The 24061-nt window shown below is 36.2% G+C and overlaps 2 protein-coding genes across 3 annotated transcripts in view; one reads left to right on the forward strand and one right to left on the reverse strand.

Annotated features, from left to right (window-relative positions):
* The first annotated feature begins 816 nt into the window (after nucleotides 1-816).
* irf5 (interferon regulatory factor 5) lies at nucleotides 817-22022 on the forward strand. Its single transcript, XM_015352199.2, has 9 exons — nucleotides 817-1196; nucleotides 12660-12867; nucleotides 15239-15425; nucleotides 15846-15871; nucleotides 16268-16295; nucleotides 18529-18975; nucleotides 19261-19650; nucleotides 20428-20546; nucleotides 20678-22022. Exons 2-9 carry the CDS (start codon nucleotides 12694-12696, stop codon nucleotides 20873-20875), a joined length of 1569 nt encoding a protein of 522 aa, XP_015207685.2. The 5' UTR covers nucleotides 817-1196; nucleotides 12660-12693; the 3' UTR covers nucleotides 20876-22022.
* A 1184-nt stretch (nucleotides 22023-23206) lies between these two features.
* tnpo3 (transportin 3) overlaps nucleotides 23207-24061 on the reverse strand; it is a 31591-nt gene continuing 30736 nt past the window's right edge. For both annotated transcript variants that reach the window (XM_006633221.3, XM_015352231.2), the window contains exon 23: nucleotides 23207-23999. The gene's annotated coding sequence lies outside the window, so the exon portion shown is untranslated. The remainder of the gene's footprint in view (nucleotides 24000-24061) is intronic.

Consider the following 24061-nt stretch of genomic DNA (forward strand, 5'->3'; position numbering starts at 1 on the left):
TCACTCGGTAATTTGATGTTGGTTGCTATAGAAACTACCTAAAACATGAGAGTTTTTCAAATAGAGGCCTTAAAGTGTTGGTATGTTTTAAGTGAAAAAGGACAAAAACAAAAAATGTATCTGTTTGCGGTATAAATATTTCAGTAAGACAGCATTACCACAGTCCGGTAAATGTAATAAAATTGTAGCAGTTTAATGAACGTTGATATTCACTAATGACAGAATATCAGAGAAAAAGTTTAGTACAATTTACTGGCGTTATTTTATCGTGAACTTTTGTCCAGAATCCAAACGTTTAACTTCGTCTTTACTGCCATCTAGTGAACGATAGAGAACCTATCTCTCAATAATGTTTTAATAAAAATGATTGTAAATGTCCTATGACGTGTTTGTACTGTAAATGTCTGTAGATGTTGTGTTGATTGTATACGCTTTGGCACCAATGTAATTCATCCTTCATGCCTATAAAGCTCTTTGAATTGAATACGGGTAGGCAATACCTACGAGTAGGCAACTTCACAAAATACTCTTCATTCTTTGAAACTCACATAACCTCACATTTTGAGCAGGTGATATTATTGGGAACCGATCGTTGTTAATAATAATAATAATAATAATAATAATAATAATAATACACGGCAAACGTGAATTATTATTATTATTATTATTATTATTATTATTATTATTATTATTATTATTATTAGTGTTATTGTTCTTATTATTCAGATAGACATCATTACAAACTGGGAACAGGTAGTGCTATGTTATTGCCTGCCTACAGACGGTCATACGAATTACCTAGCAGCTTCCGTCTGAGATTACTTTTGACACCCGGAAGGGTGGTACTTACTGTATGTAAGTTCTGCAAACTTCGCGTCACTTTCACATCATGTTTTATATTGTGCAACAAAATCAGGAAGAACAGAGGAACTTTGTATTAGTAACTCGTTCCTTTTATTTTTTTTTTCTTTTTGGATGATTTATTTGAGACGTGACACTACAAGAAAGGGAGTTTATTGAAATCTGCCCGAGACAGAGCGGACGCAATACGTTGGAGCCTGTTGTCTATATATGCACTGACACCTGAAGAGCCTTATTTGTACTCAAAAGGAAACTGTTAAGATCGCACAACAGGAACGAAAACTAGTTAAAATAACTACCAGAAGTAAAACATACGTTTTACAACGAAGATTTAGGTGAGTAAAATGAAATTCAGATTATTTAAATTAATTAAATTAAATGTTCTAACTTTATAAAATATGTAGAGAAATGTTTGCATATCGTATGCATTTCGCAGCGTTAAATGCACTATGTACTTTAAACTTAACAATTAGGTAATTTATTCATTAATCTAATGTGATATGCTGCAAATATGACCTCGCTGTAGGTTCGCTCCATGTTTCACTTTTGAACAAAGCCAATAATACGCGTGATCCAAGTAAATGCTAATTTTTTATCATCTTTTTTCTTCCATGTATTTGCTGTGAAATGTAATTTAATATTTTATGTACGTGTGATTTAATTAAATCGACACTTCTGTTATTATTTTATTATTATCATCACCTTCGAGTCGATGACGAATAGATAATTAATGGCGATATACAGTAGATTTTAGAGAAACCTTTATTAGGCGACCAGAGAAAAGTTATGAAGTGTATTTTCTCTGTGTTTGTAGTGACATCTCAAGTGTTTAATGCCACTGTGTTAGAGATACTGTATGCAATATGGAAAAACAAGCGAATAATATTAAAAGAGCTTTAGTTAACTGGAACGTCATCTAGGCTTCTGGGGATCAATTCAAATATGATCTTCATTTTTAAACTAATAGACAACTTTTAATATACGCCTGGAAACTGGTGTTTAAAATAATCAGAATTTATTCTTTAACTTCTGTTTAACTCGTGAAACCTGAATTTATTTGTGGAGTTTTTGTATATAAATCTGAAATACCTTTGTGATGGGAATTATGTTGTATCATATTTTTATTTTAAGAAGGCGGTTGCGCTTCTTAAATTTAGGATACTTCAAGATATGTTGTACAACATTTCAAGTTTTATATGAAATAAGAAACCATATTAGTTTTGTCGAAGGTGAAAATTATTCAGGATTATTAAACAGTGCCTTTAAGCAAGTTAAGTTAAGCAAGCAAAGAGAATGTATATTTCAATCTTGCAATTAGGATTCATCCAGTTCCTGCAATACTATGGTTGACCTGAAGCAAAGATCATTTGAGAGACTTGGGCACTCAAAGCTTCCACCATTTCAGTTATGCTGCTCACATGGTTATCATTACAAGCTTCTGGAAGGGTAGACCTAAAGCTGAACGTGGTAAAATATGCTAGCAGGATGGATAACTGGGAGATAAAGGGGAAGACAATTAACAGTCTTTAGAAACCATGTAATTGAACTAGGACTGTCTACCTAGAATCACTACTTCTAATCCTTTTTAGGCACAGAAGTAACAAATGGAGTAATTCTTACTTTTGTTAAAGAATTGCTTTGCAGCCCACTGGCATCTCAAGAAAAATTAGTTGGAGAGCACCTTCATGTGGAAAGTGTTAATAAACCAGACAGACCAGGCCAGTCTGCTGTATTATTTCAGATTGGTTCTAGATTTGTGTGTGTAAAACATAGATTAAGATAATAGAATTCTAGTTTGTCTTTGTTTCTGCTTGATCTGGAAGACTTTATCCTTTCATTGGAGACTGCTTCTTAAATACCAAGATTATTTAAAGTGCATAGTGTTTTTTGCATGTTCTGTATAAGCCTTTTATTTAATCACTTAATTATATTATTCAGTTTCATTAGATTATTCTCCAGATTTCTAAATTATTTAATCTTTGTGCTGTACTACATCAGTGCTAGGGCAGACATGTTTTTAGAAAGTTTTCTCAAAGGTACCTTCGCAAGTGTGCCAAGGTGACAAAATTATTATTTGGTTTTGCATAAAACATTACAAAAAAGCTAAAACACTAATAATCTTCCCCATTGTATTTCCTGTCAGCTACTATGATACAATCAATTCAGTCAGGAACAACAGTCCAGAATGAAATCGAACACCTATTAAAAAGTATTCAGTACCAAAAGAAGTGAATTAATGTGATATTACAGATTGTGTAACCCAATCCTCCACTTTAAAAATGATGGTTCTCCATTTTCTTTTATATGCTTTTTATACAATGGTAAGCTGAATTCACCTTAGCCACTGCCATGTTTCATGCATATAGGCCATTGTGTATGTTTATTAAATGCTAATTCTGTACCTAATATACAGTGTATGTATGTACCATCAGTGCTACAACCTCAGTTTTTTTATCTTAATCCTTGGGACAGGTGTAATACTTAAGTGTAATTCTTGTAATAAAAGTAATGTTCAATCACAATGTATGTTTTCTTGATAGGCTTCCTGTAAATCCCTACCCACATGTTTTCAAAATGAAAGTGAACGGCAAGTAAACTAAAGGGAAGGTGCAATAATATTTACCATATGTAGAGTTCACTGGCCAAACAGTTTTTGAAGTAAAGTAGTTAGCAGAGCAGCATATATTTTGCCAAGCAGGTGATGGCATGCTGTGGGATAAAAAGTATTACTGCAGTATGTCATTTGTAAATCTGAAGCAAGTAGTAGTGTGGTGAAATCTGCCAAGTTTTCAAGTAAATCAGTGTTTTTATTGCTATGTTAGTGGCAGTTTGAAGTTTAAGATAAATGATGGTCAGACGGCCATCCTAGTTTGTACAACATGGTGCAATAGCGGAAACCCTGTTTCACCATATCATAATTGCATTGTCACTACAATGAATGTTGCTGAGATTTAAATTTGACAAACAGTTTTTGGAGCAAAACATTTTTCACCAAGCATGTGATGATCTCGTAAATGTAACGGGAGCCGGTCCTGTAAAGTGCGTAGTTTAGGACCCCGTGCAGACGGTATAATCTGGAAGTGACTGGAGTAGGACACCGGGGGAAAGACAGCGGGATCAGGAAGGGATGACAGACGGGGGGGCTGTGATGGCAGTGATCCGTTGCTCGGAGGGTGTGGCGAAGGCGTACGTGTCCGAAACAGTCCAAAGGGGAAATCGGGGCGCAGTCCAAAATAGAATAGCCAGGAGGTCCATCTGAGACAAGGAACAGAGAACTTGGAACCAGGAACACAGAAGTTAAAATCAGAGTGACGAGGCCAGGTGCTCTGAGCCCCGGACTCAGCTGGTCAGAACACCGTTTGTAAGCCGTTTGAAAGGGCAGTGCTGGTCGGAATACAAAGCATTCACAATCCCACCCAAAAGAATCCCCAAAACACTGATGCAGATTTCAAATACAGGCTAAGACTAAGTCATTTTGACTGCAATTATGCCAGAACCACAAATAATGTGCATGTAGCATAGAATGGATGAAACGTGGGTTTTATGCAAGCTTGAACTTGTTTGATCAAGTATATTTGGATATACAGTGAATGAAAAGCACATGTGCAGTAGGTGACAGAACACAAGTCAGTGAACAGGTGGCAGCCCTAGCAGCTACTAGCAGTAGTAGCACAACCTAGCCTGAGATTGGAACTCTGTGGGGGGCAGCAGAAAATGTTGCTGTGACCCAAAAGAGTAGCCTGATGTGAACACCATAAGAGAGCTGCTGCTTCCTGAGGTTTGCTAGATGGAATGGATGAGAACATTTTCCAAGTTGAACCCCCAAAAAAGATGGAATGTCATCTACAGTACACGTATGTGGCTGGACACTTTGGGAAGGAAAAGAAATGAGGGCCAACGCTGACCAGTTGGATGCCAACCAAAAGAGGTGTAAATGGGGTGGACCACGCTTGCTGGACCACCGGTGCTAGGGGTATCGTGGGGATGAACGAGAATGTTCTGATCTGGTGCAAGACAAAAACTAAGCAGCCTGTCAGCTGCATACAAGTATACTGGGACAGATAAGCCACTTGGGATTTGACACAAAAATGCAGGTGCTGTGATGCCGCACGCTCATACCTGCAAGGTGGAGTGGGAATCAGCGACTGGTGGCTCCTGCAAGCAACAAGAAAATAAAGATTGGGGAGAGAAAATGGAAAGGGGGTAGAGCAAAGTGAGTGGGATTTGGAAGAGAGAGAAGGGAAGGAAAGGGGGGGATCATACCGCTGCAGTTGTAATGATTCTGTAAGGCTCGCCAACATCAGGAGAAGTGAGAGAAAAATGCAGATGGCATGGGGACCAGAGCCACTTCGTTTTAGTGAAGAGATGAGGCTGAAGAGAAAGCAAGAAAGCAATCTGATCCTGGATGAATGTGATTAAGTTAAGGTCCTAGGAATGCTGAGTGCGAAGCACAGCTGTCTGCAACAAAGTACTATTTCTAGAAGAATCTACATGTGCAACATGGGAGTTTAATGCGTAGGAAAGCGGACATGTGTGATTAGAATTTGACTTCCACCTGAACTTCATTTCAATAACACCATTGGGTCAGTACAGTGGTTCCAAGTCAATAACAGTTTGAATTATGTTATCAAAATGGTGGGCAGACAGGCCTTGTGATTTATGGGGGAAACTCATTTCTTCGAGTTAAGCTAATTGGTCACATAGTGCTTGAACAGGAATAGTTTGTGCAAGAGGTCACGGAGCACTTTGCATCATTTCAGGAAAAGGTTTGTGACCTAGTGTGGGTGTAACAATTATCACAGCAAACATGCAGGTGCAGCTTTAAAAAAAACTTTGTTTTTGTATATATCTTCCAAGTTTCAATTCAATCAAATGAGTAGTTCATCTTTTAAGATTTTGAAAGCGTTTTCAAGGTCTTGATTGAACCAGGATCCAAATTTTTGTCCCCAATTCCATATGGATTATCTGTCCCAGTATACTTAGTATGAATTTTGCAAGGCTGTCTAGTTTGTGAATGCAGTGTCAAAACTGGGAATTAAAAACAGCATAAGGAAATCTTTAACCCAAATTGCTAAATTATGTTAAAACAGTAGTTTTTTTATTTATATTCTATGCAGAAATACTTCAAATAATCATAATTCTTGTCAAAATTCTTGACACTTTGAGAGGCCATATGAAAGGAGTTGGTGCCTTATGGAGCACAGAAAACTGAGCAAGCATGTTGGTTCAGTGATATATTGATAGATTCGCTTTTGGATAAAAGAACTTTGGGTTGTGCAATGGCTATCCTTTTTGTCTTCATACAGGTGAGGGGTCAAGTTAAGGTTAAATGGAGAAGAACACGATGGCCCACTGTAAAGTGAAGCGGAAATTTAATCTTTAATAAGTACCATGTTATCTTAAGAAAGTGAAGTAACATGAAATAGTATTTTTTTAATTTGCCAGTAATGCACAGAGGCAGAGTTATTAAGTTTATTTAAGTGGCACACTCTTCCTTCCTCATTACTTTCCACTCCTTTGCCAAGACTTGTTTGGATTTTTATAATGATTTTTAATTGTATTGACTGGAATTAAGGGGAAGGTTTAGGTTATTCATCATCTATAACATTATACCTTCCAGGATTTGTGAGTTCACAGCTGTTTTGTACTGTAGCAGATGCATTAATAAGTGGTCAGTGGCTGGAATATTGAAATGTTTTTTTGTTATTATGTTTAATAACCATAATTGTTGTTAATGATTCTGTCTTTAGGTGCTACAATAAACATTTGTGTGTGTTATATTAGTTATGTCCTAGTTGCTCTGTTCCCACACAATAATCTGCTTTCCAGTTAACAAAACCTACGGTGCTGGCAAGCATATGAATTTTGTTCAGCACTCAATAGCACTTGTGTGGTGCAGTCAGATCATAATAGATTATATATAATATATATTTAACATATATATTACATATTTATCTATAATGTTAATTTTTTAAGCCACGTTAGTTATAAAATGTAAGTAAGTTGTTAGAGTTTATTTTTATAATGAAATAATTATCTAAAAAAATGTACACAGTTCATTTTCATTAGGTAATTTTTCAGTTATAACATGATATAGCAGGTCCTTTCAACACTATACATATGATGTATAAAAGATTGTACTTTTTTTGTCAGATACATAATTTTAACATATTTTCATAGTTTTACTTGAATCCAGTACCCTTTTATTTTATGCAATTTTTTAATATTGTTGATATATCCTTGAATTTCTTTTAATTTATAGAATATTTTTGCACTGACATTTTATTGAACAGACACGACTAAATTAGGTAAAGTTATTATGCTAATTAACATTTAGCATAAGCATTGTGTGTGGCACCCATTGGAAGCAATACAACCCGGTCTCTGGTGATTTAACACTCATGCAACAAAGTGAATTGGAGTGATCCTTGTCAATCATGAATCCGAAATCTATATGCTTGTTCCTCCAAAATCATACATCTTTCATCCTTCCATCAATATTCTAACTGCTTCATCCAAGCCAGGGTCACAGGGGAGCCAGAGCCTGCCTTTGCAAGCACACAGGTGCCAGGCTGGGTACAACCTGGACGGGACAAACACAAACTTGCACACACTCACACCAGGGCTAGTTTTCCCAGAAGGCAATTCATCTACCACAGTGTCTTTGGACGGTAATAGCAAACCAGAGCACCCAGCGGAAATCCACAAGAACACAGGGAGGACATTGAAACTCCCAGCAGATAGCATCCAAAGTCCAGAATTGAACCCAAGGCCTCAGCACTGCACAGCAACAAAGTTAACCATTGGCACCCTGCCACCCATTTTAGTAGAGTGATAGTTTTCTTTTGATGTTCAGTGTAGTTTCATAATCCTTCCTGTTCTTATTAGCCTCTTGGATGGCATGCCTTTTCTGTCACAGTTAAGATTCTGTTTACAAGTCATGGTTAAAATTACATGCCATTGCCTATAAGCCTCTGACATATGACAGTTGATCTGAATGAAAGTGTAGTCAAATGCTCCCAGCATAACATGTAAGTGTTTCCATTTTTCTGGTTATCCAGTTGAATGAATGGTGAGAGGAATTGTTCACTTTAAACATTCAATTTGTAACTCATGCACTTTTTCAACAGGGGACAGAGCTGGCGGATTTTCAAATAATGAATAGAATGTCTTGTGTCACAGTGAGGAGTCAGAGTGATCTTTCTGCTTTTGCTTTTCACAACTCAGCTTTTATTTCATTTCTGTATTTTAACCTAATTAAAGTAACATTCCAATTTCTTATTAAAGGTCTGAATCTAGAAAACCAAAAAATACCCAACTAAAGTTCTCACTTCCTTTTTTTTTTTAAGCAGAGCAGCCTTTTTGGATAAGAATAATTAAAGATACATATAGAACTTTTTACAGTATGTAACCTTTTCTAGCACCAATGGTCTGTGGTTTAAATGGACTATCTGTGCGTGGAAAAAAAATGATGATGATGACATGATCATTTTTAAAAGTACACATGCTCCATTAGTTTCACAGACCTAATCAAAGATCACAGATCATTAGTACTTCTCTTGGATTGGCTAATGTTAATTTAGCCCAGTTTTGTGTTTCATATACTAATAAGTAAGTGCAAGCTATTTTTAACACAGTAACTGTCTACGTAGGGGTGCCACAATAGCACTGAGGTTAGAATTGCTGCCTTGCAGAGCTGATATTCTGTTTTCAATTCTGGATCTGCTGTGTTATCTGTGAGGAGTTTGTAATGTGTGTTCTTTCTGGATGTTTTCCTCCCACATTACTAAGAAATACTGGTAGGTTAATTGGCTTCCGGAAAGTAAATGGTCCTGGTGTGAGTGTGTAGAAATCTGTGATGGGTGTCCTGTGCAGGCTGTACCCCCACCTTCCACTCATTGCTTGCCAGGGTGAGCTTCAACCCTGAATTGGATGAGCTGTTTAGAAAATTGATGAATTCAATTGTCTGTGTACATAATGATCCACAGGACTTTAGCAAATATTCAGAACAATTTCAATATCTTTTAAATGTTCTTGAAGCAAGATGTTGATATTGTTTCTTGAAATGTAGTTACAAGTATTCTAAAAATTTTATTTTTTTGTCAAGTCTTCACAGCAAAGGACTGACCTGACCACCAGACAGAACTATAAATGCTTGCTTCTGTTTGACTAGTCAACAGTTAATCAGTGACCTACTGTATAAATGTTTTAGCGGCTTGTTAGTCCTTTCTGTTATTTTAATACTCTTTCTGTGTGTAGCCCACGAAAGAGTGGAATGGCATATTTTTCTGTCCAGGTGAATGATTAAAGTAGTCTGAGGCCTGGTTATTGTCAGAAGCATTATTGTGCACTTCCACTGGCAGTCAAACAATAGTTTTCAGGAATTGCACTTGATAAAAATAAAATTTCAGTGGTGCTACATGTAGGTATGATTCTAATAAATCAGAGGTCATTAAAATACTACTAATGTCAAATGACAAAAATGATAAGATCATTTGTACTAAATTGTTAGTCATACATCAAACCCATTATTGTATCAACATTTTTCTTTGTGATACACCTTGTGAGTTGTGATATTCTAGTTTCTGCTCATGGATGTTGTAAGGCTACAAAAGGGTGCAACATTGTTTGTGTCAGGATGTGTGTTTTCTTAGTTACAGAACAACAAAAATGTTTTATTTTACACTTTTGTACAGCTAATAGAATGAAAAAAAATATCATACATTTTAATAAATGAAAGGATTAGTGCTTTATAACATGTAATGTCGTGCATGCCTTAAGGAATGCTTTTCCTCAAGGAAAAGGGAGAACTGTTAAATGTTTCAAAAATGAAAATAAGTTGTGAAATGTTTTTAAAAAGAAAATGGAAATGATTTAGCATGCCAATATGAATGGCATTATGTTCAAAAAGGTTTATTAATAATTAGTAGTCAGGACCTGGAGCCATTTCAGCTCTATTAGATATTTTATTCTATTCTATCGAAAGCGACATATTACAGTTAATCTTAAAGAATGTTTTAGATGTAAACGATTTGTGACATACTGACCACTTTGTAATCCACCTACAAATTGCAACCCACAACTTCTTTGGGGCTTGAAAACCAAAGAAATTAAGTCAAAACAATAAATACATAAATACATGAGAACAACCAACAGTAAGCTCAAATGTGAAATGCCTTTCATTGCATGTATGCTAAAAGATGAAGTAAGAATAAATTATACAGCAACTGCTACTAAATAAAAGCAAAAGCTATATGAACAGTCTCAGAAACATCCACATAGTTCTGTGTAATTATACTTAAGAATTTTCCAATTGAAATGTCGAACATTGAAAATTTTTCTCAACTATTTGCCAATATACAGGTGTCTGCATTCCAGACACTTTAATTACAGATATATAACATAACTGTTGGTCATATACAGTAGGATTTCAGACTTAGCTGCCCAATATTACAAAGGGAAGAAGATAAGAGCTGATACAGAAACAATTATGCTGTGTATTTTCTTCATTTATAATCTCCAACCATTATCATAGAATGAACCCCCCTGATTAACACTATTTTTTACTGCTGCAGCTCTTGAAAGGAAATCTTTCAGTCCTTTCTGCTTTCTTGGTCAACAGCATGATGTGTGAACATTTTTCTTCATTTAAAATTTTCCTTTAAATTTTGGAGGGATAATGTATTGGCTTATTTTGTGTCGTGTGATATTATGACTACTGAATTCCACTGAGATATACTCAGGAACAAGATATTGAAAGATTGAAAATGAAAGGTGGGGGGTGGGGCGGGGTGGAATTTACTTTTTTTTTTAAGAAAACGTTAAGAAGTAACGCTTGGGGTAACTCGAGAATGAATTAGCTGCTGGAAAAACACATGCTGAAAGGGCTGAGTGGCCTCCTCAGTTGCCACCATTCTTGTTTTCTAACCAGTAAACTGCCGTCTAAACCCTGTGCCGTTCTGCAAGTGATTACATTGTTATAGTCGTCTGGCAAGCAGGGAAAGAAAGTTGCCCCTCCAGCGTCATTAAGCAGCTGTGGGCCAATATCCATGCCTCTGCTGCAAGTATCTGCCTCATTGCTTTGCAACATGTTACAACATGCATGTGTTGGTACTCAACGCCTAAAGCTCACTCCAGCACTCAGCCATCATTCCGTGTTGGTTGATATACATATCTTCCATTTAAGATGGCCTCTGACGTTAGGTTATTGACTTTTGCATAAGGGGGATTTTTGTATTTTGTGTCCTAATTGGCTCTGGCGGTGTGTTGAAAGGTTAGAGATCAATATAAATTATAGTATAGCTTCATTAATCAGTGTATTTTCATCCCTTGGAAATCATGTGCTGTGTTATATGCAGGTGGCTTTTCATGCATGTACAGTGTGCTGATGGCATGCTTTTGGCATTGCCCAGACACAATTTTGCATATTTTGCAAATGAAAAATGTAATAGCTGTGCCAGTGACTGAGATCGCACCACTCAGAAAATGGCAAAAAAGAGAATCAATAAAAAATAACAAATTTAGGTTGTTTAATTTGAAAGTAAAAAGCATCATGTGCTTACAGTAGTACTGTCTTTGTACTTTTGCTTTTGTAGTTTTGCAAATGCAATTTTAAGAACATCTCTTTCAGATATATGTCATGCTTTTTTATCTGTTTGATTCTTCTTTCCAATTGTAAGAAGTACAAATTGTTACTAAAGGCTGACCAGACTTTCTTAAAGTCCTCATGCAGTATAACTTTGTTTGCCATTGGGGTTAAAAGAGTCACCTTCACTCTTTTTGTCTTAAATATGTAAGGAGAATATGTATGGTTAGGTTTAACTTTATATTATCAATGCAGCTTAACCATATAAGCTTTCTAAATGAACATTGCGTATGCCACTTTAAAGTACTATATTGATCTAAGTTTGAAGAATGTAAGAGCCAACAGCCTATTATATCCTTGATCTGGTGGCAGTCTTGTCGATTAATTGACAGATTTCTAAAATTCTTACAAGCTGAATAACATACTGAAGCCTGTGGTCATCAGGGAAGTTCTACATTATTAACTTTGTGCCAATTCAATTCAATTCAACTTTATTGTCATTAAACTTACACAGGTGCATAGTATAATGAAAAGTGTTTCTCATTAGTCACTCAGGTGCAGTATATAAATAGGACAGAAGATAAGACAATAGACAGTTACACAATAGCAATAACAGTAACATGTAATAACATAACATAAATAACATGTAATCAAGTTATCAAAACTGTGCAAAATTCCGCAAACAGAGAAAATTTAACAGGACAAAAACAGTGCTGAAACTGGTAATTCTGGCAAGGTAATTCTTGGAACAGTGCAAAAAAAAATAGTATGGTTAAAAGTAGTATGGTTAATTAATAAATATTAAATATTATTATGCCTGTTACAGTTTTACTGGGCTATCGAGGGGACAGTACAATTTTAGCTTACATGTGTGTGTGGTGGTGTAGGAGTACAGTGGTTGTGGGTACAGGAGGGTGTTAGGAGAGATCATAATAAGGTGGAAGGGAGTGGGGGCGTCACCAACTTGACAGCTCTGGGGAAGAAGCTATTTTGGAGTCTAGTTGTGCGCGACTGGAGTGACCGGAACCTTCTGCCAGATGGTAGGGGAATAAACAAGTTATGACTGGGGTGAGTGGGGTCAGACATAATTTTGGTGGCTTTTTTCACTAAACCAGCTTTTTTCATTAAACCAGTGCATATGCAGGATTTGAAATATTAAGTTAATGTTCAGATTTTTGGTTCTAATAATTTTTTTCTCGCTATTCTCGTGCAGCTCCCCCCTTTTTTTTCCAAGCAGGTTTTTCATCATGAGCATTCAGCCTCGGAGGATCCGTCTGAAGCCCTGGCTGATTGCCCAGGTGAACAGCGGGAAGTACCTGGGGCTACAGTGGCTAGACAAAGAACAGAAACTCTTCCAGATACCCTGGCGACATGCCACTCGTCACATGCCCACCCTGGAGGAGGAGAACACTATCTTTAGGGTGAATCCCTTTCTATCCAGATGATATATTTTACATATGAAAGCTGCAGCAGGTGCAAAGACAATATTTCTAAATGCCAGTGTGTGCTGGCAAACCAGCACAAGGATGACAGAGGTGCAAAATACTAAGCGTCTCTAAATACAAGTCTATCAGATATTAAAAGTAAAAGGAAATCTACAGATATCACCCCTGTTTTCTTAGTACAGCTAGATTTACTAATTATGGTCAAGCAGTGTGCTCAAAGTTTTCTGCTTTACTTGAAAAGATAGATTCAAAACCATTTAACATGCTATATTATGCTGTTATAGTCTCTTTTCCATATTTTATTAACTGTCTCATAATTTACTGTTTTATTGAGGAAGTAGAGTAAAGGTTCCCTTAATAAAAGTAGCCCTAATTCTCTAATAAATGTCAACGTCTTCTCTTGGGACTGTATAATTAACATGTCAGTGTAGTTACTTGTAATATTTTAAACATTTGCAGCATGCATAAAATATTTTTGTTTTTGATTCTGGCTGAACAGTCAAATATGTTCTTTGACAAACCTCCCAAAGTCAACAGTGTATGAGGCTAGGTAAACAATGTGAAAGAGATCTGGTGACATCCACATATTTAGTGTGACAAACCGTCTCTCAGATGACTCATTGGGAATAAGAAAAAAGTATCTGGCCCGAAGAGAAAGATTGTACCACCATATACTGTATAATAACGTTTCCACTAGTCATCTGATAGAAGCTTAATCTTCTTCAAGGACCCTTTGTAATGTAAAAGAACCACCTGAAAATAAGGAAATAAAACATGCTAAAAATGGTACTTTTGTTTCCTTCAAAGTAATGACAGAGTTGTATATACACATGCACTAGACAGAGATGAAAACCTTCATTATATTGCGTATAATTTTTTTTTCTTCATGTATTTTTGTCTGTGAGTTTAAGGGAATTCCCGTAATTAAGTGACTGGCTATTGATTTTGTATAATTGTAGCTTTTGTAAATACTAAGGCTATTTGGAAATCATTTTAGCAGACTTTTTTTTCTGGTAAAGCTTGAAAGGTTTTTAAGACTTATTTTATGAAATAAGGGTTTTTGCCAAATTGTTCCATTAAAAAAAATAATTCTGAAAAAGAATTTAATGTGCTCCACTTTGCTTTAAAAATATTAAATAATTTCCTGTTTCCCATAGAAAATAATAATATTTGTTAAAAAAGGAATAATTGCAAGAATAGGTCATACATAAGAAAATGGTCTGCTTTGATGACCTGTGAGAAGCTAGTTTAAAAAGTATGTGCTAAGTAATTTTTTTCATCATCAGTTTAAGTTTCAGTTCATTCTTGAGATTAAGCAAGAGTACAAGCCATGTCTTGTGGTGTGAGGCAAGAGAAGTACTGTGGAGTTCATTACCACACATTTGGGGATGTTTACCATCGATAGAACATTAGTGTTATTATTGGACACTAAAAAAACAATAGTTTTCTAAGATGTTTGCACTTTAAACTCTGGACTGACTTCAGAATTGATCTTGAACTGTAATCTTGGAAAGTACATTTTGTAATGTTTTTTTTTTTAAATAGACTTGAACACTTTTTTTCTTCATTACTTTCTGCAAATATAACACTTTTTTATTTAATGAGGTTTATAAACAAAAGTTCGGGAGGGATGACCACAGACTCAGCTGTCAGTAATTCCAAATCAATCCCGATGTCAACTCCTCACCAAAAACATTAGAAATATGTATGTGATCCCCTTCTCTCCCTCATACATGTCTTTTTGCATCCCACCTCCACCCCATCTCCAGTTTTGCAGCTGCCCCTTGGTCACTCATCACTCTGCATGGGGCACCCAGCCTCCTTGTCCTATGGCCAGGAGGTGAAGTCCTCAGCCAAGAGTGTTAAGCTATTGTAACTAAAAGACTTCATAATCCTTTCAGTATACTCAGTTCTTAGGGTGTTGTTATTCCCGGTGAAATAAAAAGTAATACGGAAAATCTTGATATATTCTAAGACCTTTTACAAAAAATAAAAAAGCACGAGATCCATTCGTTTGTGTAAGTAGCTACTGAGTATTTTAGAATCATAAGAAGGTGCAGACAAAGTTGGGTGGTGCAAAGCTAGCACAGATTTGTAATGCATAAGACCTTTTAGGATAGAAAAGTTCGTATCATGCAGTGCAAATCAGAATTGGAGGTGGATTTGTTGTAGAATCTAGTGAGCTTTTAAACATCTCTAGGAAAAGGTAAGGGTCAAGTTAAGAACTGTGGAATCCTTTGCTGTTTCAGCAATGCCTTCTCACCACCCCCCCCCCTGCAGAATAACTGAGCCATCAGTTAATGCTGTCATGACCCAGTAGTTTCAGTTGCGCGTTCCCATCTAACAGGCCTGGGCACTGGAAACTGGGAAATACCAAGAGGGCCTGGATGAGCCGGATCCGGCAAAATGGAAAGCGAACCTGCGCTGCGCCCTCAACAAGAGCCGTGAATTCAAACTGAAGTATGACGGCACCAAGGAGACCCCCGTTGAGCCTTACAAAATATACGAGGTGTGCGACCAACCGTATAACGGAGGTAACGGCAACAAAAGAAAAGTGAATTTCTTCTGCAGTTTTACAGAAACGTTCTCATGGGCAGTTACATATAGTAATTTTTTTCTAAGGAACTGCTAAACTTATATAAGCAACAGAACTATGACATATAATCATACAAGGACCTCTTTTGGAATTCCTGTCTTTAACATTTTAGAGTACTGATGAGTTTTTGTCAAATGTTTTTAGTATGTTCTGCTAAAGAGTTTAGACAGCTCCACTAAGTGGAGTCAAAATGAACTGTATAAAATGTTACGGAGAAGTCATGACAAATATACTGTAAATTACATTTTATGACATGGTTCAAGTACAGGTTTCATTATTAGGATGTTGACATTTTTCTTTGGTTACTTTTTGAAACACAACACCACTAAAGGAAGCTTGATTTTTTTTAAATCCCCAGATGCAGGTGAAGATGAAGATGATGAGGTAAGATAAACATAACTTTTTGTGGTACAGTGTAATAATAATATTCACAAAAGAGCAGTTATGGATTTAAACTCCAAATAAGTAATCAACTACACTGAAATTAGGCTGAGAAAATTTAAAAGTCTTAAATGGCATTTTCTGTGATCACAAAAGAATGGTAAATACATATAACTGATTCTAACGAAAACAACATCGGTAACAATATGCAAGTTCTATAAGGTCAACAAGCCAGGCGGATGAATAAAATTGTGGGTTAGTGGGTTAGATAAGAGGAATGTGTGTTTTGAATTTGTACAGGATATATTTCATTGTGATACCAGAATGTCTTGAAATCTTCTATTGTATGTAAGCTAATTAACTTTAAACTGTAATTAATATTCTTATTTTTATTTTCAGCTACCGAAAATATGTGGACTGTCTATTGGTGAGTTATTTTACATCCTGCACAGGATATATGTTAAAAATGAAATAACACAATGTGCATGTGGTTTAGCATTTTCTGCTAGGACATTCCTGTATTATGTAACTGTGGCAGTTTACTATAGCAGTCTGGGAAGGCTGTTCTCCTAGATAGTAAAATTGCTATAGAGATCAGGGTTTCATCTTCCTTAACTTGGCTGGGTAGCCTAATTCATACTCCCACTACTCCCTCAAGACTAAAAAGGGTTCACCACTTTTAGCCTGTCAACAAAGAACTTTCCCCTAACCCTGGGAATATAACGGGTTACTTTTATCTGTAGTGATTCCAGAACTGCAATATTTGTTATTTAGTGATCAAACCTGTATACAGTAGTCTAAAGTGGTCTGGTTAGTGCACTGCACAACTAACATTCCTTGGTGTAAATGTATACTTATTATGTTCTCAACATTTTGTTTGCCTTCTTATTGCTTCGCTACATTGCCTAGAAGATAATGTCAACACCTAAGTCTTTTTCATAACAAGCCTCTGTGTTTGTATTACAACCAGGCAACTACCTACACTTGTATAATTTAAATGTCATCTGCCAGGTGTTTGCATTCTATCTAAATGTATTCTGCTGTTTCTGCATAGGTTACTAATCCACCTATTTTGATTCGAGCTACAAACCTTAGTTTACTAAGAATACCAGAGTTTAGATCAGTGATACAAAGTAGGGAAAACTATGGTCCTAGTACAGATCCCTGTGGCACTCCACTAGTTATATCACCCCCAGTCTGAACACCCACCCCTTAGCAATGCTCTCTGCTTTCTCTCCATTAACCAGTTCTCAGTCCAAATATAAACTTGTCCACAGATTCCTGCTGCCAACAATTGTTTCGTTTTTATAAGGAACTTCTTTTCTGAATATTTTTGGGTAAACACTGTTTACTTACTGTGTTTATATTACAAGAGATATTTAATGCAAGCAAACTGCATTCATGCCAACATTGTTGTAGGACATACAATACCTATTAAATATTTTTGTACATAAAAAACATCATACACCATAATTGTACAGACTACAGCAAAGACACTGCAGTCCAGTTTTTAAGCTTAATTTCCCTCCTTATCGACTACCTGTTATGACAATGGTTGTCATATTTCAAAGATATAAGCATGATGGAACTCTCAAACCCTAGAATACATTTGGCAGGGGATGCTACTTTGGAAGGGTGGAGGGGACCTCTGACTGTATGAATTGAACTGCTGGCTTAGGTCTGACTGACATGGGGTGTGGAAGAGATGGAAAATGTTGGATTCTGTTTTTTATTGTTCTTTTTCTGTTTTCATGTTCTTTTTCTGTCACATGTTTATGTTCTGTTCTATTATGTTAAATCATCCCAACAGTGCTTGGAAATGTAGTACAATATTATAATTTACAAAACTTTGTTCCATTTTCATCTCATTTCTACAGTGAAATGTCCAAAGAACAGTGAATGGTATTAATCAAGAACTAAAATCTATGCATAGTTACATAGACATGTTTAAAGAAAACATGCAACAAGAAAGATTCTGTTTTGGATTTCAATTGATAGAGTAAACCCATATCACCAATTTAAACTCTCCAAAACCTTGAGGACACTGATTACTGTAAATTAAGGCCTGGGATCAAGTCTTTTTTATATGACCATATTCCTGAAGGAAGTTTTCCTAAATTTTTCAACAAATGATTTGTGTGGCATAAATGATATACTAATAACAAAGGAGTCCTGTGTTGTTATACAGGGTATTATCATCTTCATTATTTCCTGTTAAGGTATGATGCATACAACTTGACACAATAATTTATATTTTTTTAATACAATATCATGAACCTCACTGCAATAACAATTATCCAGAGAGCTAGAATTCTTCTATAATTTCGTAGTACAAATCTGGACAAATACATGGAGTCTAACAATTGGACTAAATTAAATCTTTGGCTTGTCTGCCAAATGCAGTACTTGATACTGTGTTTCCTTTCTTTGCTAATCTCAGAAATCCTCTGGGCAGGCAAATGCTGACACCAAGTACCTTAATGTTTTAATTTGCAATTCACAGGTGGATTGAGATTTTAGTATCCTAAACCTTTTCACAATGGTGACAATCAACAGTTTATTACCAGAGAATGGACTTTACCGTTCCTGATAGGGGTTTTATTATCAAGGAAAGTAAATCAGCTGCAAGAATTTAACTTTTTCTTCTTCTACCCCTGCAGATCCCATAATAACAGACCCACCCAGTTTTTCACCTTATGCCCCACCAAAGACAGAGGTACCATTCATCAACCCCTCAATGAACAAGGGCTTCGGCCCTAGCACCCTTCCTCAAATGCCTCTTCTGCACAACAACATTACTCCCAACCCCAATGGCAGTATTGCCATTGGAGAAACTCAACACCCAGCAATGACTTTATCTGCGTTCCAGAACAACGTTCCACCTATGGGCAATCTCAGACATGGAGGGTTTCCGCATACCAACAGTTCATCGGGGCAAGGAGGAATGAGTCACGGCACACTTCCCCAAGGGCACACTGAAATGCCACAAGCGCCAATTCTACCTGGCATTGCAGATAGCGACATGCCTGCTGAAATACAGCCTCATGGAGAAGTCCAGTCGCAGCCTTGCATTTATGATCTGCTTATCAATCCCCACATGCTTCCATGTAAGCCATGCTTTTTTGTTCTTGTACAAAATCATCAGAATTTAAACTCCTGTGTACAGAAAGACTGCTTATTAATGTCATCAGTTGAGATAGGCTGCTGCCATTAATAGTACTGGATTTTAAGTGTATGTTCAGTCCTTTCTTTGGCAGGGAACAAGTCATAGAAAAAAGAATAGCTTAAGAAATGAACTGTTCAAAAATCATCAGATGTTACTTAATGGAAATTGGCATAGAAATGCATCACATTTTATAATTTAATGTTTTTTTTATGTTTTTGCATTACAGTAACAGACTTGGACATAAAGTTCCAGTATCGTGGGAGGCCAGCTGGAAGCCTGACTGTAAGCAATCCCCAGGGTTGTAGGCTTTATTATGGGAACCTGGAGCCCACACCTGAACAGGTGGATTTATTTGGACCTGTGACGCTGCAGCAGGTGCTGTTCCCTGACACAATGGAAATTCCTAACGAGAAGCAGCGATATTACACCAACCAGCTCCTGGATGTCATGGACCGAGGCCTCATTCTAGAAATCCAGGGGCAAGATATCTATGCTATCCGCCTGTGCCAGTGTAAAGTATACTGGTCAGGGCCTGGTGTCTCTGAACAATCTGGACCAAATCCTATTGAGAGAGAAAAGAAGATCAAAGTTTTCAGTCTCAACAATTTCCTTCAAGGTTAGCAGAACCACATCCTCCTTCACAAAAGTTGAAAAGAGTGGATTTCTGGTTAAACACAATAATTGAGCTTAATTGCTTTTCCTCACAACATAACGTGTTTCTAACTGTGATTAATCCTTCAGTTATTGTGTTGTGTAGTTTCGAATGATTGAACATGTGAACTTGACAGGTGTGTGTAAAGATCTTGAAACCTCAGATTTTCTCTTTGTAATTTCACTGTGATGGATTGAACTAAAATAAGATTCTCATAAAACTGAAAATGATCGAAGGATTGTATTTAGAGAATTACTTTCAAAGGCTTTTGTTCCTGTGTAAAATAAATTCTAAAAATATGTTTACGTGAAAATGCCTATACTTTTTAAGCATCTAGAAATGTTGAGTACCAATGACAATGTTTAATCCAAACTAATAAATATAACAACAATGATATAATAAATATCAGTCAATTGTTGCTTGATATCAGTCAATTAGAGCTTTAAGTAATGATAGCTTTTCAGATGCAGTATGAAAAATTCCCTGTGAGCAGGTTATAGAAAAACAATTTAAACACATTTCATTGTTATTTGCAAGACTTAAAATGTTTTTTAACAGAAAAGAGAAATACATTAAATGTTACCAGACAGTAATGGATTTTAAACTAAGTAGCAATCAATTTACTGAATATTTAGGTAAGCAGCAACTGAACATTAGGTAAATATTTTTTACAAGGCACTTCTTAAAGAATTTAAATACACGTTGGTACTCCAAATGTTTTTTTTTTCTTTTATGTTACAGGGCTGATCTTGTACCAGAAAGGTGAAAATAATGCACCACCTCCTTTTGAAATCTACTTCTGTTTTGGGGAAGACTGGCCAGACAGAAAACCTATAGAAAAAAAGCTTATTATTGTCCAGGTAGAAACACATCTAATGTAGAATAGGAATTTTTGGAAAAATATTTAAACACGCACATTAAACAGGGATTCCAAGGCAAACTCTGAAATTAAATTAATTCTGTATTTATATATTTTTTTATACTTGCTCAGGTGATTCCTGTGGTTGCTCGGATCCTTACAGAGATGTTTTCTGGGGAGCTCTCCTGGTCAACTGATAGCATTCGCCTTCAAATCTCCAACCCAGACCTCAAGGACCAAACAGTTGAACAATTTAAGGAGCTTCATCGGCTTTGGCAGAACCAACAGACTCAAACACATTGGGGACTTCATCCGACTACTATTAACTGAAAGCCATCCCAGATGAATTGCCTGCATGTGTTTGACAACCATTAATGAGAGCACAATGCTGTGTTTAAGGAATAGAAGCCACTGTTTAATCAACAAATAGACCTCATGGCAAATACTTTACCTTACTCATTTCCAGTTCATTGTACTTTTAATTGCATTTCAAAACCTGATGTCCACCTTCTTGCATTTCCATGCCCACTCACAGTTGGATATAGGATAAAGTTATGTTTCTTTTAATAGCATGAAAGCTTTCTTTTTCATGTTTCATAATAAAAAAAGATTCAGTATTTCTCACATTTAATCTCTGTGTATGTAAAATGACTGAAAATGCAACGCATTTAGGCATGCATGTTGAAAATGTTTCAGTTATACAAAATCTCAAGAGGATTTAAAGTACAGTCCCAAGAAGTCTCTTTCTCAGGGAACACATTGGTTATTAAAATGACATACAAAAAGCTCACTATGGGAAAATTTAAATTGCACATTATCAAAGTCTCCATGGTAAAAATCATGACATATTTTTGCATATGCTCCTTATGCAAATTTGCTTCCAGATTTATTAGTATAATCACATAAGATACCAAACCTTGATCGTTGCTGCTTAATTTTTTTAGTATGTTATTTTCTTAGTACCAGTTACTTTAATTTCTTACCTTAAACTTGCTGGTACAGTGCTATATGAGCACTTTTCTGTTTGCAACCATACAAAACTTGCTGCCAAGTTGCTCCACTTCAGAGAAAAAAAAAACTAAGAGAACATGAAAGCGTCCGTGCTTTACATTTATACTTCTACAAACAAAATAAATCTAATTGAAAGGAAATGGTATTTACCTCAGAATTCGATGCATGTGATGTTTATTTGCTGCATAAATCACCACTGACAGACATTAGAAAACTACATTTTTGCACAACACTTTGTGGGGAAATGTACATTTAGAATTTAAATTGTATGACTCATTTAATATTTAATTTAAAGTTTATTTAAAATTGTAAGGTACTTCTACCACAAAACCATTCATAAAAGTATCAACATGTAGAAACCTGACAGCATGCTGTGGTTAGAAATTGGCGACTGTTTATTGCTTAGCAGCACACTGATATGAGTAAGAGTTCATGCTTTTTTTACATGAATAAAAAATTAATGGTCTTCTGTATTAATGTTTCTTAACCAATATGCATCCGCTCAGTTATCCTGTAAAAATCCAATGTAAAATGTAAAAATCCAATGTCCGGAGTAGTAGCAAAATGTGAAACTTGGTATGTTTTTCTCAAGCATGCATGTCAAGAATATTCTGTTTGACACTTCTTAACAAATCGCCTTTCAAAAACAAAGAATATCTCCAATTCAGAGGGAATAGAGTGTGCACCAAGTCTTCCTTAATCGGTATTGCCCCACTTCTCCAAGTCTGTTCCTTTCACTTAATGAGGTTTAACACTGAGCTGTTCTGACTGCAGCACACATACACAAATTAAGTAATTGTTGGAAGTAATTCATGCTTTATCTTAAAATCTTTAGTTTATCCATGCATCGTCTAACCACTTCTTCAAATTCAGGGTTGCATCACAGGGCAGCAGAATTGATCCGGGTCCAGAATTGAACCCAGGACACCAGCACTGCTGACCACTGTGCCTCCCTGTTTAGTTCACATATTGAACTAAGCCAATATTAACAAAAAAATTAGACTCTGAAGCAGCAACAATGGTTTAATTTATTTAAAACCTATGGAGTTTGGATGGGTTAAAAAGTGTTGCATGTGCGTTTGATTTAGTTGCAAAGGTGGCACAAAAGTACAAGAAGACAGTTTGTCTTTGAGGTTCTATTCATGAAAGTGTGAAATACACTTACTGGATTATAATGAAAAATCAGAGACAAAGCTGTGCAACCCAGCTTTGGCCAGGGTTTAAATGTAAGATTTTAGTCTTTTTTGAGATTTTCACTTTATAATATTTTCTCATGACCTATCAGCTATCATTGCTGTTCCTAACTTCAACAGATTGTATCTTTAAACAGGCCTTTTAATTTCTCATGCAATAAAAACCTGTTATTATTTTTTGCTGCAGAAAACTGTGACTTGAAAGAAGTCTGTTGAGTCACGTGAAGGCTGCAATTAAATGACTAATAGGAAAAGGGAGTTGCTCCAAGGACACAGTGGGATGAGGCAGTGTGTAGCAACTCATTTGCAAAAGGATTTATGCTAAAATTGCCTACAAGATTACACTGCTACTGAAAAGAAAGGTGACTTGACTTAAGACTCGTTTGACCGGTTCTTTGCTGAGCTGCACAGAAAACAAAAATCTCCAGCTTAATGAAACCACAAAACAATGCTGAAACAGGTTGTTGTCCTCACTTTTATTATTGTTCACGAGATGGCTACAACACCAGATGGAACAGCATGTCGGCACAACTCCTACAACTCGGCAGCCACCATCTGATAACCTGAATTCCAGGCAGGCTGCTACAGAAGAAAGGAAACAAAAAAAATAACAGCCAGAGTCCACTGGTCAATATGTTACAGCTTGGCCTGGCATCAGAACAATAAAACTCCAGCCAATGTTTAAAAAGGTAAAGGTAATGGGCAGATGAAACTTCCCACCACTATTTCCAAATCCCAAGGGTGCTTTGCAATTGGAATCACACGGATTTGCTTTTTTATGGCACAGAGAGCAAACCATGTTTGGTCATTCTAAAGACAGTTCAATGAAAATAAATCATTTCTTTTTAAAAACTTACAGAAGTCTTTTACTTGTTTTTAAATACCAGGCACATCCATTTCTTTTTCCACAATGGATCCATGATTTGTGGAAATCCAACCAATGCTGAGCAAATTACTATTTTTTTTTTTAATCAGCAAAAGTTCCTTATCTAGCACAGTCCCCAGGAAAGCAGTCTTCCCTCATGCTGTCTGTCCAGCGGCAGCCATCTGTTCGCCAGGCTGATGGATGCGTTGTACCCATCTCATTCTTGCAACCTTTGTAAAGTAAGTCACTAAATGCTGAGAATTGCCCTCATGGCTTGACACAGTAGGCTGAATCCCATTCTGTCCTTCGTGAGGGAGTTCCCTTTTTATTTGCAGTCACCATGTTCTATAATGTTACCTCTCAAAGTTGCAAACAAAGGACAGTCCTAAAAAACAAAAGGCAAAATTACCAACTTCTTACCATTATACACCCAGCAAATTTCTACAT

The sequence above is a fragment of the Lepisosteus oculatus genome, chromosome 7, assembly GCF_040954835.1.
Source record: "Lepisosteus oculatus isolate fLepOcu1 chromosome 7, fLepOcu1.hap2, whole genome shotgun sequence".
In the NCBI taxonomy this organism is placed as follows: Eukaryota; Metazoa; Chordata; class Actinopteri; order Semionotiformes; family Lepisosteidae; genus Lepisosteus; species Lepisosteus oculatus.